The sequence below is a fragment of the Aulonocara stuartgranti genome (assembly GCF_965226115.1).
Source record: "Aulonocara stuartgranti genome assembly, chromosome: 17".
Classification (NCBI taxonomy): domain Eukaryota; kingdom Metazoa; phylum Chordata; class Actinopteri; order Cichliformes; family Cichlidae; genus Aulonocara; species Aulonocara stuartgranti.
In genome coordinates, this window is record NC_138953.1 from 14,626,960 (window position 1) to 14,644,962 (window position 18,003).

At 41.0% G+C, this 18,003-nt stretch overlaps 1 protein-coding gene across 3 annotated transcripts in view; it reads right to left on the reverse strand.

The window, feature by feature from the left end:
• The window catches only part of adcyap1r1b (adenylate cyclase activating polypeptide 1b (pituitary) receptor type I), a 38,114-nt gene that overhangs the window by 17,927 nt on the left and 2,184 nt on the right, over positions 1-18,003 (reverse strand). For 2 of the 3 annotated variants that reach the window (XM_082509893.1, XM_082509895.1), the window contains exon 2: positions 647-782. In XM_082509893.1, the coding sequence (XP_082366019.1) occupies positions 647-703 (57 nt within the window). In that variant the 5' untranslated portion in view covers positions 704-782. Of the gene's footprint in view, positions 1-646; positions 783-17,399; positions 17,469-18,003 lie in introns of all 3 variants that reach the window. The other variant, XM_082509894.1, reaches the window with a different exon arrangement.

An 18,003-nucleotide genomic window follows, 5' to 3' on the forward strand; every position in this document is an offset into this window, starting at 1 on the left:
TCAGGCACTGTTTTTGGCTGCAGTGGTTATTATTATATTTACATGCTTCCAGCTCCCGTTTCTGCCCCGTGACAGCTTGTACTTTTCCACTCTCCTTTTTCTCCCTCCTTCGCTCACAGACACATAACAGGTATAGCAGTCCATTCTCCCTGCAGCACGGACTACTAGCACGACTAAAGACTGTAAGCTCTCCATTTATTTCCCTTCCTTCAAGCACCTTTGAATTCAAACACCATTCATTTTGTGTGTATGTGGGTATGAGTGATTACATACATAGTGACGATTTGTAAATATTAACTACTGTCTTCTGTGTCCCTTGACAGGAGAGGCCATTCTTTCCTCACACAGTTAACAGGCTGGAATAATGCTGAACAATCCATGAATAAATGATGAGGATACATCTTTATCCATTATTCCTGTCACATGCTGATCAATGAATTATTGATGCAGATACTCCATATGGTTATTCTAAGTAAATTAGTGTACAAGTGTGTGAAAATCAATCTAATATGCAAACACTGCTGAAGTGAATCTCCACCTGCTGCAAACAGAATGTTTCAGAAGCACTTTGACATGAACAGTTATCCTTGCTGCACACGTTTTCATAAACCCATTTATAAGACATGAGTAAAGAAATAACACTTACCGAGGGCATAAGGAAGAGTAGGGTGAGGGTCAGTGAATTGATCTTTGCACCAGACATTTTTTTTACTTCTTAGGAGTTTCCTCTACAAAAAAAGATCCAGCACTAAACGTGATGGGATGTCACCTCACCTTGGGATCTGAAAATCACAAGTGTGGAAAAGTATGAAACAGCATGTCTACATTACATCTCATTAGTAGTTATAGACAGACACTTAGCATAGTTTTATATGATTGCTTTCAATAGAACATTGCTTTGATGAGTGGTAGAAAGACCTTTCTAAAACCTCTGAATAAAACTGAGATCTGCTAACTGTAAAGACCACACCCTAAGACATCATTTTCACCGACATGAAAAAAGCCACTGACCTCATGCCTCGAGGCACTGTCCACTGGTAGAGAGAATTAGCATGAGAACAGAAAAAAACTGACAAATGGACCTAATCCATAGCAGCAAAAGACCCCACACAAAGTAAAAGACCCAAAGGATACCCTTAATGCAGGAGTCAAGGGTTTAGGTTTTTACTTTAAAATAAATCCTCGATATCTGGACTTGTTTTAGTGTTAAGGTCCATTATGGCCTGTATTTGTATAGCGCTTTACTAGTCCCTAAGGACCCCAAAGCGCTTTACACAACCAGTCATCCACCCATTCACACACACACTGGTGATGGCAAGCTACATTGTAGCCACAGCCACCCTGGGGCGCACTGACAGAGGCGAGGCTGCCGAACACTGGCGCCACCGGGCCCTCTGACCCTCTGACCATTATGTTTTACAACCATTATGTTTTTACAAAGGCAGTATTGCATGTGCACAATGCACTGTGAGTCGAGGAACTAAAGTGATTTCACTTCACTGCACATTTCTAATGTGTATGCCAAGAATAAAGGAAATATAGAGTTTATGGCTGTGATTTTTTGTTTGTTGAAAGGAAACAAGACAAGTGATAGTAAGGTGTTCCCCATTTCACTAATTTGTGCCTCCTCATATCCTCTATCCTCTGATGAATTTATCCCTGGATTGAATGGTAATTTGAATTGAAGACGGCTTGTCAGATAATGCATGTATGAAGGATTACAGTGAATCCAGAAAGTATTCACAGTAGTTCACTTGTTCAGCGTCCATGTAACCTGAGCCCTATTTCAATGTGGATTAAATTAATTTTTCATCTCAAAGTTCTACACACAAATTGAGATTCTTGCAAATTTCTTGGAAGAATTTCTTGCAAATTTAGCAAAACAAAACAAAAAATTCCCTTCCCGGGCAGTCAATCCTTCAAGCTCGGGTCCTCTACCAGAGGCCTGGGAGCTTGAGGGTCCTGCGCAGTATCTTAGCTGTTCCTAGGACTGCGCTCTTCTGGACAGAGATCTCCGATGTTGTTCCCGGGATCTGCTGGAGCCACTCGCCTAGCTTGGGAGTCACCGCACCTAGTGCTCCGATTACCACGGGGACCACTGTTACCTTCACCCTCCACATCTTCTCCAGCTCTTCGCTCAGCCCTTGGTATTTCTCAAGTTCCTTGTGTTCTTTCTTCCTGATGTTGCTGTCATTCGGAACCGCTAGATCTATCGCTACAGCCGTCCTCGTCTGTTTGTCTACCACCACTATGTCCAGTTGGTTAGCCACCACCATTTTGTCCGTCTGTATCTGGAAGTCCCACAGGATCTTAGCTCGGTCATTCTCCCATTTTGACCTCAGGATTTCCAGGCCATACTTGGCACAGATGTTTCAGTACACTATGCCGGCCACTTGGTTATGGTGTTCCATGTATGCCCTGCTAGCATCTTGCACCCTGCTGTTATGTGCTGGATGGTCTCAGGAGCATCTTTACACAGCCTGCACCTGGCGTCTTGCCTGGTGTGATAGACCCCAGCCTCTATGGATCTTGTGCTCAGAGCTTGTTCCTGTGCTGCCATGATGAGTGCCTCTGTGCTGTCTTTCAGTCCAGCTGTCCATCCACTGATAGGATTTCTGGATATCAGCCACCTCCTCTATCTGCCGGTCGTACATACCATGCAGGGGCCTGTCCATCCATGATGGTGCCTCTTCTAGCTCCTCTTTCTTGGGTTTCTGCTGCCTGAGGTATTCACTGAGTCCGTTAGGGCCATCTTCCTGATTTATTCATGGATGTTCGCTACCTCATCCTGGACCGTGGTGCTGACGGCCACCAGTCCCCGGCCTCCTTCCTTCCACTTAGCATGCAGCCTCAGAGAGCTGGACTTGGGGTGAAACCCTCCATGCATGGTCAGGAGCTTTCTTGTATTGATGTCAGCAGCTTCTATCTCCTCCTTTGGCCAGCCTATTACCCCAGCAGGGTACCTGATAATGGGCAGGGCCAAAGTGTTTATAGCCCAGATCTTGTTCTTGCCATTCAGCTGACTCCTCAGGACTTGCCTGGTACTTGGTGGTTGCACCTTTCCTACCTGCCTCTTCATTGTTCCCATTTGCCTGTGGGATCCCATGGTACTTGTAACCAATGTTCCCTCTAATTTTTCATGTGTCTGAGCGAAAACACAAACTCCCTGAGCGGTCTCTTGAACCACTGTGAGCAACAGCAGACGTGTGCACACCAGCATCGAATCTATCCAAGTTACATGGTTTATTAAAATAAGCAAATTACAGCATTTACATTTATGTTAGACTACTTTTAATTAACTGCTTTAGCACACTTACAATGAAAATTAAAAACAAATCTTGTTCAGGACCTGTGTAGTATGTTAACACTATTGGAAGTAAAAAATAACTTGAACTGCAATTTTGAAAACACAACTTTCTTGTTTGTTTGTTTTTTTCTTTTATAGAGTTCTGACTTGTATTATGAGTCTGTGGTCTGGCAGAGAGTCCTGTAACTCTTTGTCTGCAAAATACAGTATATAATGACCAATGTTGGGTAATTAATTATATAGTCACTTCTTCAATAAAGTAAGTGAGTTTTGCAAACAACAACGTTTTTTTCAGCTATTTACCTAAAAATGCAGCCAAGGCGGTTTTTTAAATAAACATTTCAAACTATTTACAGAACATTCAGCTGCTCTGCATCATCTGATGCCACACAAATTATTTGTGCCACTCCAAAAAAAAATTTCTGTCCACTATGAGATAAAGAAGAACAACAGCCTGATACCTGCAGACCTGACAACAGGAGATGTATCACTCCTGTAACACCTGTAACATTCAGCAGTCGCCTCATTGTTCTGACACACACAACAAAACTATTGACTACACTACACACTAACTACACAAGATTTGCGCTAAACATCGCAAATCTCTCACATCTCAAAACACCGCCGTCACTCCTAAAACTTCCCTCTTTCCTAAACAACTAAATGCCATGTTGCCATATCATTTTTTGATTGGTCCACATGGTACATTTTTCCACCAATAGGAAAGGCTGGGGGAGTTGGGAGGGGGGCTGTTTTTGCTCACAGGCGGAGAGTGCTTTTGAACGTTTTCCTTATAAAACGCCGTTTTTACTGTTTCTTCCCACAGTAAATATAAACAATGATAGGAAAAAAACCAAGCATTGCATATATTTTTTTTATCATAACTCCAGTTTTACGTGGCCTATTAAAAACTGGTATAAAGTCCACACTCTCTTTATTTAGGCCTCCAACTTTCCCTCATCCAACGCCTGCAACTAGTCCAGAATGCCGCAGCACGCCTTTTAAGCGGCACCAGAAGACATGACCATATCACACCCACCCTCGCCAACCTTCATTGGCTCCCCGTATGTTTTTTAAAATCCTTTTATACACTTTTACAATTTTAAATAACCAGGCACCCAGCTACTTAATCGACCTCCTTGACCTATACATCCCCACGAGAGCACTCAGATCTTCTAACCAGGGGCTCTTAATGCAACCAATGTCTTGACGGAAGAGTAGGGGGATCGTGCTTTTGCTTTTACCGCACCAAAACTCTGGAACAGCTTGCCGATTGATGTCCGTGCGTCGGAATCCATCCAATCCTTTAAATCACGTTTTAAAACCCACCTGTTTAAGCTTGCCTTCCTAACAACTTAGTTTTTAACTTTTCCCCGGTCCATGCTTGTTTCCACGTCACCATCTTAAAACTGTATTTTCTTTTGCTGATAACTGTATTTTCCTGCTCCTTTACTGCTGTAACCCCACAAATGTGCCTTGTCTGTGAAGCACTTTGATGTACCTGGGTCTTTTAAATGTGCTATAGAAATAAAATTGAAACTGAAACTGAAACTTTTTTCATCAACTGTCCTGCTCACATCTCCAATGGTTGTACACATTGTCATTAATGTGGCTTCACTCCACATCAGCCACGCCACTTTGCTAGCTAAAACACCGGTGCCGGCACATAAGAACGCTGTCATAACCTGTCAACGACGTTGATTAGGTGCGTATATAAGAATGTGAATCGCATCACTGAGGCGGTTAAGGCCTATGCAGAACAGCAGTGGGGTCAGAGCATCTCCTTGGTAGATTCCACACTTGATGGTGATTTGTGCTATGGGCTTGAAGTTGGCCTCTAGTGTTTTATGGCACATCCCCATTGAGTTCCTGATTAAGGCTCTTAGGGTCCTGTTGATCTTGTATAGTTCTAGGCATTCCAGGATCCAGGTGTGGGGCATTGAGTCATAGGCCTTCTTGTAATCAATCCAGGGATTGCACAGGTTGGTCAGCCTAGTCTTGCAATCTCATTAGTTACTTATGATGATAAAAATCTTTTGCCCAACACAGTTTGTGTGTGTGTGCAATATTAAAAAGGTAAATCTTGTAACATTACACCATGTTCTGAATTTGTAAAAAGTAATGTCACTTATATTTGAGCAGCAGTAGTTGGGGAAGGAATTATTATTGCAGTCGTGCCACATGTCGTATTAAACCGGCATTTTAAAATGAGACTGCAAGGCGAGGGTGCTTCACATAGTTCCTATTGCCTGGACTCCTCCCTACTCATGTCTCTTGAGAGTAAGATATAAGTCAGAAAGATGAGAACTGAAGATGTGGGGAATGAGAAAGGGGGTATGTTTTTACAGCTTTATTGTTGTTAAGAATGCCCAAAAGACCCATGGCTGTGTCACTGCGTTCTCAGACAAAGCTCTCAGATAAATTCTCTCAGTTGGTGAAGAGTCGTTTTCATCAAACAGACCATTTCTTCTCTTAGAAAAAATAAAGTATCATTCAGTAAATTTTCTTCCTTACCTTACACTGAGGATCAATTTGAAAATGTTGAACATAACACACTTATCTTGCTGTAGGGACAAAACCTGCTTGAACCACATGATATCTTTAGTCTCACTGCATTGCAACACAAAGAGCAATAGCGCTCTAAATATTTTGATATATATATATATTTTTTCAATTTGAAAATAATTATCTCTACAGTACGTCAAATGTTGTTAATGTGGGATTTAAATTGCCGACTCAGGTTTTCACTCATCCATATTCAGCACAGTTTTGTCAGTCAGTTCTATTTTCAGATTTATTATCATAGAGAAGAACTCTTGTATCGTGAATGCTGTGCAGAAGAGACTCAGTCTGCCAGCACAGCTTAAGTGATGGACGTTTTCATTCCAAGTACTGGAGACCAAGCAAGAGACATTACAGTGGACTGTACGGTAGGCCTTCATTAAAGACATAGTTTAAAAATCTTGAATCTGCAACTCACAAGCAGAACATTAATTATTAACACAAATAACGCAATGTTTTGAGAAAAAAACACAGAACATCCTTTCATCTGTGCTGAAGGAGAGAACATAAATATGTTCAGAATATTTGTTTTGAGTTCATAGGGAAATGCAGTTTGAAAACCAAGAAAAGAATATTATTTCCCCTACAGCATCAGTTGTGAACCATTACAAAGTCACTATCTTGCTATCAAATGACTGAGTATTCAAACTGTACATGAACCAGCAGGTCAGGTTGTGTCCGTGTAAAGAGCTCTTGTGTATGCATGTGTGAGCCCTCATGGATGCACCGTGACGCAGCAGGCTTAGAGGGCTTGCATGAACAAAGCCAAGTATCAGGACTGGGCCTGGGGCATCATCCCACAGGGAGAACTTGGCAGCTTGGCATTCCTACTCTACCAAAGCCCTGCCAGCACAAGCTCCTCCTTCTGCTGTTGTCAAGAGCAACCGCTGAGAGAGCTGCTGAGTTTGGATCTAAAGTGGACCACGTGGCCCTGGGACCTCTTTCTGCTCCTTCTTGAGCTCCACTGTAAATAGTGCCCCTTAAGTTTTCTAATGTGCTTCTATTTATCTCTTAGACAATAAACACCAAAAAACGTAGTAGAAACAGCAGAATCATTAAAGCCTAAAATCAGTCGGTTTTCAAGTCCTGCTGTTAGACCACAGCCACACAAACACTACCTTCACTTGCAGTTTAAAGTAAGAAGGACACACACACATCAGACAAGACTCAACATGAATGGGAGTTGCTTCATTGCCAAAGCCACCTCAATCACTTCTAATGCTCTTCCTTAGAAAAGCTTTCTTGGTAAGTGCTAAAGCACAATCTCCCATGAATTCATTTATTTTACACAACACCATGCATCACAGCATTGATGATATATTACCAAGGTGTAGAGAAAAAAACAAAAAAAAACAAAAACAAAAACCTAACACTTCAGTTTCATTTCCATGACACTGGATTGTTTAGGAAAGCACCTACAATCTTTCTTTTTTTAAAGAACGCTTTCCTTTACGGTCCCATCAGTTTAGAAAAACTTAGATAAAGTAACTCAAGCTCAGCTGAAATTCATTATACTAGAGACTTGATAGGTCTGTCTCTCAGACTGCATACAGTCTGAACACACCTTGTGAACATATTGTATGCCCCGCCAATGCAGTCCATGAAACCAGAAACTAAAACTCAGTGGGAAAAAGCCAACATTTACAGCATCTCAAATATCCTCCTATCTCCATGTGTGTGGCTATTTAGGGAGATTTTGTAAACAGCAAACGCACTGCACATTAAAAATGTTTGTGATTTGATACATAACATTGAACCTAAATCATGCTTCAGTTTCAGTGAATGAGAGATAGAGTAAATATTTAGATTGCTGCCAGTGTAACCATACTCCAGTACTCCAACTAGGCACCCGGAACTGTCAACACCTCCCACTCTGAACTGCCTGAGGCCAGCTCCATCGAGTGCAGTTGATACGCTCGTCTTGGTCTTTCTTTTCAGTTGATTTGAAATTAAACACCAGGAAAGCAGTGTTTTATCACGTCTGCTGATTTATTAGTTGCGGTTTCATGGATGAGTTTTTGCTTTATTCATGTACGGATGGAAATTGTCTAAGTGTGGCAACAACAGGTCCCACTCTGTGCAGCAAAGGTTTTCCTCCACAATCAGGAGTATAGACATGAGCGCTGGTACACCATCAGCATGTTGTGTTTCCGACGCTGCTTCGAACCTCTGACATCATAAACCGTAGTTTAAGAAATGAAACTGATTATTATTATTATTATCATTATTATTATTATTGAGATATGCAGGAAATTCTGGTGCCATCTTGACTTACAAGACTCCAGATATGACCTACATTTCACCTCAGTACTGGAACAACGGTGGGCGTGTTCCCTATTAAAGCCTTCTGTCAGCAGCATCTCTGGTCTATATTTTTTGTTTATTTGTTTTAAGTCAGACTGTCCTATCAATCACAAAGGACATCAAACACACTCAGGAACTTGCTTCCACACTTGCTACTCCAACGTTTCTTACACTTGGACTTGTATTAAGTCACATCCTAGTACAGGGAGTGCAGAATTATTAGGCAAATGAGTATTTTGTCCACATCATCCTCTTCATGCATGTTGTCTTACTCCAAGCTGTATAGGCTCGAAAGCCTACTACCAATTAAGCATATTAGGTGATGTGCATCTCTGTAATGAGAAGGGGTGTGGTCTAATGACATCAACACCCTATATCAGGTGTGCATAATTATTAGGCAACGTCCTTTCCTTTGGCAAAATGGGTCAAAAGAAGGACTTGACAGGCTCAGAAAAGTCAAAAATAGTGAGATATCTTGTAGAGGGATGCAGCAGTCTCAAAATTGCAAAGCTTCTGAAGCGTGATCATCGAACAATCAAGCATTTCATTCAAAATAGTCAACAGGGTCGCAAGAAGCGTGTGGAAAAACCAAGGCGCAAAATAACTGCCCATGAACTGAGAAAAGTCAAGCGTGCAGCTGCCAAGATGCCACTTGCCACCAGTTTGGCCATATTTCAGAGCTGCAACATCACTGGAGTGCCCAAAAGCACAAGGTGTGCAATACTCAGAGACATGGCCAAGGTAAGAAAGGCTGAAAGACGACCACCACTGAACAAGACACACAAGCTGAAACGTCAAGACTGGGCCAAGAAATATCTCAAGACTGGTTTTTCTAAGGTTTTATGGACTGATGAAATGAGAGTGAGTCTTGATGGGCCAGATGGATGGGCCCGTGGCTGGATTGGTAAAGGGCAGAGAGCTCCAGTCCGACTCAGACGCCAGCAAGGTGGAGGTGGAGTACTGGTTTGGGCTGGTATCATCAAAGATGAGCTTGTGGGGCCTTTTTGGGTTGAGGATGGAGTCAAGCTCAACTCCCAGTCCTAATGCCAGTTTCTGGAAGACACCTTCTTCAAGCAGTGGTACAGGAAGAAGTCTGCATCCTTCAAGAAAAACATGATTTCCATGCAGGACAATGCTCCATCACACACGTCCAAGTACTCCACAGCGTGGCTGGCAAGAAAGGGTATAAAAGAAGAAAAACTAATGACATGGCCACCTTGTTCACCTGATCTGAACCCCATTGAGAACCTGTGGTCCATCATCAAATGTGAGATTTACAAGGAGGGCAAACAGTACACCTCTCTGAACAGTGTCTGGGAGGCTGTGGTTGCTGCTGCACGCAATGTTGATGGTGAACAGATCAAAACACTGACAGAATCCATGGATGGCAGGCTTTTGAGTGTCCTTGCAAAGAAAGGTGGCTATATTGGTCGCTGATTTGTTTTTGTTTTGTTTTTGAATGTCAGAAATGTATATTTGTGAATGTGGAGATGTTATATTGGTTTCACTGGTAAAAATAAATAATTGAAATGGGTATATATTTGTTTTTTGTTAAGTTGCCTAATAATTATGCACAGTAATAGTCACCTGCACACACAGATATCCCCCTAAAATAGCTAAAACTAAAAACAAACTAAAAACTACTTCCAAAAACATTCAGCTTTGATATTAATGAGTTTTTTGGGTTCATTGAGAACATGGTTGTTGTTCAATAATAAAATTATTCCTCAAAAAAACAACTTGCCTAATAATTCTGCACTCCCTGTATAATTGTAGATATGTTGATTTATTTGTGGCTTGCATAAATGAGCTCAACAGTATAAAAACATAAATACAAATATAAAAATAGCAAAAATGATTTCTGCATATTGAGTTCCTCATTTATTCCTTTATGAATGGTTAAAATCCTATTTAAGCACAGAGTTGTTGCAGCACCTCCTTGCCTCATACAGCAACAACTCCATTCATTTAGATAACCCCCACCCCCTCTTTCCCACAAATAGAGTGACCCATAGAGGAACAGACCTACAGTTTCTCAGTACAAACATGATCATGCGTGGGAGGAAGGAGTGTTTTTGCTTCTTCCCATCAGAGAGCAATGACTGTACTGTTGAACAGAATCAACCCGTAGTTCAAAAATGGTTAATGGCAACATTTCTGCTTGAATATGTCTAAAATAAATGCTGACAAGTTAGTCTGTAATAATGGTGTTAATAATGGAGACACAAATTTCACAAATCTCCAGGCCAGAAAAGAATAGCCAGACTTCTTCAAAATGATAGAAAGGCAACATTTGACACAGATGGGCTACAGCAATAGAAGTCCATACCGGGTTTCCCCTTCCATTACCTAAAAGCAAAATACATGGGTTGACTAAAACTGGACAATAAAAGATTGGAAACATCTTCCCTTGCATAAAATACATGAAATCATGGATCCATCCTGCCTAATAATGTGGGGTATTTTTTCTAGGGACGTTTTGGGCTCCTTAGTACAAACTGAGTACTACCCAAGTACTGTTGATGACTATTTCCATCCCTTTATGACCACAGTGTACTCATCTCCTGGTCAGTACACTGCCATAGTCATATACTGTAGTTACATATGTACTGTGTTTGTATATATGTAACTGTGAGTATATATGATCAATCAACATGGCTGTGGCCAACCACACATTTCCAATCTACAAAAACACCTAAAGACCATCTGGAACCATTTTCAATGGTGTGGTCAATAATCACAAATACATAAGTAGCGTAGTTGGAAAGGACAGCTATAAGTTCATGACAGAATGTTTATAATGTTTCACCTAAAAGTTACAAAGTGATTCACAGAAACAAAATAAATTAAAAACTTTGAATAAGAGCAAAGGAAAACAGAAATCTGAAAAGCAGTGGAAGCAGACAGCATTAATATTCATTCTTGAACTCTTGGATCTAAATGTTTGCAAGATGATTACTGGAAAACATTTTAACTGTGTGATTAACGATCAAATTAATTTGATTTACAATATTTCCACACAGTGCAACTGTGGTAGCAACTGAAGCAGAAAGCCAGGGGCAAAGGAGCAAAGGAGCAATAGCTGCGATTAATGAAGGGAGACATACTGCTGTCCAATACCCAACAGAAGAAACAAGAATTGAAAGCAGTAATTCATTGTGAAGTTATCTATAGAAACTCTCCTGATAGAAATTTGTGCACATTCTTCCTGTGCATCCAAACATCACATGAAAGATAACACTGGGGAACTCAGGAAATTGTGGGCAGTGGCCAGCAGGGAGTCTAGAGAGGGCACAATCTCACACGATCACATAGCCAATTGACTATATCTATTAGCACTATCAATCTCTATATAGCACCAAACTGTGATCAACTCACAAACATTTGTTTAAATAATAACCAAACTGGTCCTACTTAAAAACAAACATATTGTTACCCATGAACACACATAAAATGAGAATGCATGAGTGTGTGTGGGTGTTTGCCTGTAAGCTCAGCAGCTGCTCAGAATTCTCCTCCCCAAGCTGTAATCAGTGTCCTAATGAGTCTCAGCGGCTTTCATGTTGAACAGTGTCAGCCTGGATGTGTGTAATGTTTGATGCTTCGTTTAAAGAGCACATACCTAATTAAAAAAAGCACACACTTATGCACACAGAGGCACAGTCACTCTCTAAACTAAACATACACACAATGTGGAGACTGCGGTCTGTACTTTGAATAAACATTCGTGTAAAGTTTCACCCAAGAGACTGAGAATAAGCAAAGAAGGGATGGAGAAAGTAAGAGGGGAGCAGGCTGGCGAAAAAGAGCTGCATTATGAATATGTGGGTGCTGAGAAAAACTATTCACTCGGGAGAAGAGGAATTGGTTCGCTCCGGCATAAGGAAAAGGAGAAGCAAGGATATCCTAATGATCACTCACCTGTAACACTGCTGCGGTGCCGAGAGACACTTTCTCAGTGATGAGATGTATCATTAGAAGGAAAAGAGACAGGGAGGAAAAAGCAGGATTGCAAAAAGCGTGAGCCTCCTTTGATTTTAGTTAGAGCAGTCTAGCCCCCCAGGATGTGTTCTGGTCAAGCTTGACAGCTGTTGTAGCCGGGAGAAGAGGCATGCACTGGCTTATCCCCCTCTACTCACTGAGAGAACCTCAAACCAAAACTATTCTTCTCTTTCTATCTCTAATCAAGGAGGTGCTTACTCCTCTTTTCAGAAAAATGAAATGTTCTTTTTGTGCTTCAAGATTAATTATCTCATGTGTTAATCCACCACCGGACTGTCTAATTCCCACTGAATATCTCACTAAGTCACTCAAGTCTCTGGCTCTATATTTAGCCCAAGGAATTATGGGAGGAATTAATATACACAGACATGACTTAGTCTTCATTATTTTGGAGATAGAGAGAGAGGTTCACGCATTACAGAGAGAGGGATGGAGAGTGGGAGACAAAGAAGAAAAGACAGTATGAAAACTGGCCTGGTTTCTCGCTCCTATTATGTCCCATTTTTCCCACAATTCTGTTGGGAATTATGCAGTCACAAGGCCTCGGCAATGGCTTTTTAAAGCGCAAAAGAAAGTAACAGTTTAAATAACATTAAAACATCCTCAAAATGCACCACAGCTAAGAGTCATTAAACAGCCAGATTCTCTGTGAGTGTCACAGACTGTATTGCCAATTTTCATGGCTACAAAAACCTGGCTGTAGGCAGGTGTGTTTTAGGAGCCAGTACATTACATTACTTTCAAATTACAATATTGTGAACACAATGAGACAGAGAGAAAGCTATTTACCTTGCATTTGATTGGTTCCTGTGTGGCATAATTCATAACAGGCATAATATTATGACAGAATGCCTAATATTGAAGTTGATTTCTGCCAAAACAACCCTGAAGGAGAGCTGTGGTTATCTGGCATCAAGATGTTAGCAACACATCCTTTAAACCTTGTAATTTGCAAGATGGGGCCTCTATGAATTGGACTTGTTTGTCCAGCACATCCCACAGATGCTTGGTTGGATTGAGATCGACTGGATTGAAGATCAGGTCAATAAATCCAACAATTTGTTCCTCAAATCACTCATGAATGATTTTTGCTATGGTAGGAGCATTATCCTGTTGAAAGAGGCCACAGCCATCAGGGAATACTGTTTCCATGAAAGGCCGTAATGGTCTACAGCTATGCTGAGGTAGGTGGTGCATGTCAAAGTAACATCCACAAGGTATATACAAGGTTTTTCAGGAGAAAACCTTGGTTCGCAGCAGATGGCCGTCCCTCCTGAGCCTGGTTCTGCTGGTCATTTCTTGTTGTTAAAAGGAAGTTTTTGTCACAGCATTTTCTGTTTCTTATGTTTTGGTGTTTTTCTGTATTATGATTTATGTCTGATTCTTTAGCTATCCTGTTTTGATGAGTATTATAAATCAATGTTTCAGTTTGGTTCTGGTCATGAGTTTAGTTTGATGTTAATTCTTCTTTAAGTCTCTGTCGTCCCTGGGTTCCATGTGTTATATTCTTTCAGACTGCCTCTCAGCAGTAGCGGTTTTTGATACGGGCGACACAGGCGGTTGCCTGGGGCGGCATCGTGGTGGGAGGCGACATCACGGGCATTGGCTAAAAATAAATAAATAAAAAAATAGCTCATTCTCATGCTGCCCCGACGTCATGCCAGCGCATAGTAGGAATGTCATAGGCACCGATCGGTTTTCTATCGCCCATTTGCTGGGAGTAGGGGCGCCCTCCGTTTGCGAGGTGCGCCTGCTGCTTGCGGCACAGGGAGGAGAGGGCGGGGCGACGGGGGATTCTCTGGCTGGCTAGAGCGGCATCTAATAACCAACTTGCAAAAGAAAAGAAAAAAGAAAAAGAAAAATCATGCAGACTTATAATTTGCACCGATGTTTTTTCGAAATTCTATATGCGAAAAGTGAGCGCGAGAGCCCTCGGTGCGCCTGCTCGCTGCTGGAGTCAAAGTAAACTTTATTGTCATCTCCGCTACATACAGTCCAGAGAGACGAGACACAAGGCTCCAGTTACAGCAGTGCAAGTAAACAAACAATAAATATAAGAAGAGTAAGAAAATAAATATACACTTTAGGACTCGGGGTAAAGGGATCAATTTAAAATTTATAATTTACAGTTTGATGATTTAAAGTCTCACACACAGTCTGCCCCCCCTCCACTTTCGTGGAGGGGGGCCGGCTGCTTCCAAATAGAGCACATTTCATTCATAATGATGTAAATCCAAGCCCATTATGTATTCATGATTTGAATCCTGGGTTGTGTGAAATCCCAGAAATAAACCCTACACAAAGTGAATCTGTGAGCTAAGGTGTAGGTCTATTAGGTTATGTAAAACGAGCAAAAGATGCAGGTAAGCAGATGTGTCATTGGATAATGGCAGGTCATCCTGAAACAATCAGAATCAGAATAATTTATTAATCCCTAAGGAAGTTATGCGGGTTACAGTTGCTCCAAGGAGAAATGGTAAAAATAGTAACAGTAACAGACTAAACTCCAAACAATACATTATGTTACAGATTTTAATATTAATTAGTCAATTGTTGATTTGTCCTGTTCTCATTGTATGACGAATTATGATGGCTGTTTGGTAGCCGTTTGCATACAATGCACACTCTCTCTCTCTTCATATGTGTGTGTGTGGTGGGGGGGAGTGTTCGCCCAGGGCGCCAAACAGGCTAGGACCGCCACTGCCTCTCAGTGTCAAGTCTGCGTCTTTGTGATTTGTTTTGTGTTTTGTGTTTTATTTTGATAGTCCCAGTCTGATGTCAGTGTGTTCTGTTTTACTTCTCCCCTGTCTGGTTAGTCTAATTTCTCCCAGCTGTGTCTCCCTCCTGTTTCCCATTCCCTGGTTACTCCCCAGTGTATATAAGCCCTGTGTTTTCCTTTGCTCTCTGTCGTGTCGTTAATGTCTGCTCACCCTCAGGTTTTGCTGTGTGTTCCAGTACCTGTTTTGCCTGCCTGTTAGTTTATTTTCCCTCAGTATAGTTAGTCTTCTGTTCAGTCTGCAACCCGCAATAAAGCTGTTTATTTTGAGTTCAACTTTTCCTCAGTGAGTCATGCATTCTGGGTCCTTCCTCCCTGCCTGCCTGCACACAGCCATGACAGTTTTTCCTTCCCACTGTCGCCAAAGTCCTTGTAGGGCTATATGATTGTTGGGGTTCTCTCTGTTCTCTTTTATTATTTTAGGGTCTTTTCCTCTTAAATTCTCAAAGCACCTTGGAGCAACTGTTGTGGATATTTGGCACTATATTAAAAAAACTGAATTGAATTGAACTGAAGCATCACACTGCCTCCACTGGCCATAGTGCATCCTAGTGCCAGGTTTTCAACAGAAGAACAACCTCTCTGCCATCACAAAGATGGCAGAGAGGGTGTGTGCTGCCTAGTGGCGCAGGTCACTTTCTTCCATTGCTCCGTGGAACAGTTCTGACAGTCAGGCCCATTGTTGGTGCTTTTGGCAGTGGACAAGGGTCACCATGGGCTCCTTTACTGGTCTGCAGCCATGCAGCCCCACACGTAACAAACTGGTAAGTACTGTATATTCTGACAGCTTTCTATCAGAACCAGCATTAATTTTTTAAGCAATTTGAGCTACAGTAGCTCGTCTGTTGAATCAGACCACATGGCCCTGCCTTCATTACCCATGTGGATCAATGAGCCTTGGCCACCCACGAGCCTGATGCTGGTCAAAGACTGTTCACCAGTCAAAAGATCGTAGTGATATTTGCACCTCTAGCAACTTGCATTTCCTGGTATGGGTCTGTTCACTGTACACACCGCCTCACGATTCCACATCCATACTGGGAATGCTGGAGACATGGAGTGGAGCAGCAAAAGCCCAGCTCAGAGTAAACAGTGACACCAGATACAATATTTAGCCCTTTAAAGCCAAGTGTATCATATTTAATACATGTGTGTTGTGAGTTTTTGAGACTTCTACATCATCAGTGTGACTTTTTTTACCCTCAAAAATGATATAAATTGCATGACACATTGTAATGACTAAATTGCAAACACAGAAAAATTTAAAATCATATATGTAGATTAAAATTTATATATCTACATTGTCTAAAGGTTCAACAAACACTGTATTATCAAAAAAATTAAAGATTTCTGGCAGTTATTTCATTGGTTCCGGTTTTAAAAGGTTAGGCACAGAAAGAGAGATGGGGTGGTGAGTTGCAGATTTGCAGCAACTGGGGACATACAGCTAACGCCTTATGTGAAACAGACAATTGGATGTGTAAAACAAAATCAGCTGATCTCCTGTAATAGTGGCTGAGCTTTGCGGCCTGCCTGGAATAATGCTATGCTCAACATATTGTATTGAAATAGTAACATTACTTCAGTGTCATTTACAGTTACAGGTTCCTGGAGCATTAACAAACTTGAATTGAATTGAACTGCAAAGCACATGTGTCGTTTTGGGGAGCTGGAAAGATCACCTCCCAATATTTAGAGCAACCCCTGCATACCAAAAATAAAAACACAAAAGAATCTCATTGAATACAGCCACTACATTTTTTGTGATGACTGTAACTGCAGTTATATAACCATGGATGAGCCAGAAGGAAGTGGGATAAGGACAAATGTCTAAATACCAACTAAGCAGTGAATGTACACGTGAAAACACACCGCATATGCAAACACTGGAGGCTGTACATATCTCAATGTACAATACTCAATACCTGCTGTTATTAACACACAACCACTGCACTATAAAACATTTTTTCTGCTGCTGTAACAATGTGAATTTCCCAACTTTTGGACTAATAAAGTTTATTTTATCTTGGAAAGTTGTAGATTTCTGTTTTTGGAGTTTATAGCCCAAGTGTTGTGGCTAGAGATGTACATGAGTCCTAAGAATGATCAAAAAAATCCCCCAAAATAGTAACCACAGTCAAAACTGAGAGGTTTATAAGTTAATTGATTAAGACATTCAGGCACATTCAGGCAGGTCACTTCCCCAAACAAATCAGCCTGATATTAGACAGAAGTGCCAATTTGTTACGCTCATGTCTAAAACCAGGCAAACACAATAGAGGACAGAAAGGTAAATCAGGCTTTTATGTATCTGTATTCTGCAGGGAGAACATCCAATGAGGGAAATTAACAATTAATATTTAAAAGTGATCAAGAATGCCAGGAAACCTCACTGTATAATATTTTTCTTCCTGTGATTAATTATTTTGATAGAGTGTATATACATACCACTGTCTTTACTGAGTCTAGTGTCAGTTGTGCCCTTGCATTCCTTATGATTTGGTGGGTTGGCCATCACTGACAACACATAGAAAACAAAAAGACGATAGTGGATAAACTTTCAGTGTGCCTTTCTCTGTCACAGTTCCAGTTATCAGCTACACTCCTTTAAACAGTTACACCAAGGGTTTTGACAGGTCTAGGTAAAACACTATTTTCTTACTTTGCACCTTGGACTTGAAATAACTTGCAAAACTTTTAATATGATGTTTCTAACAACTGGTGAATTTAGCATATAGGCATAAATAAAATGATAAGGACCCCAGTGAAGGAGACTTACATGTTTTTTAAAGGCAGTTTTTTTTTAGTGGTGGACATTCGTATACATCATGATCTAGATCTTGAAATTTACATTACATTTTAAAATATTTTGTGTATGTATGGCTGCTACCATAACCAGGTCTTCATTGTGAAAGGCCTTTAATTTCAACAGCATATCCTGGTTACATTTTTTTTTTAAATTATTTTCTTTTAGATAAATTAAACCACAATGCAGAAAAGATAAGTCTCCAATACTCGAAATTTATTGGGGAGAATTGCCAGAACCCTTACT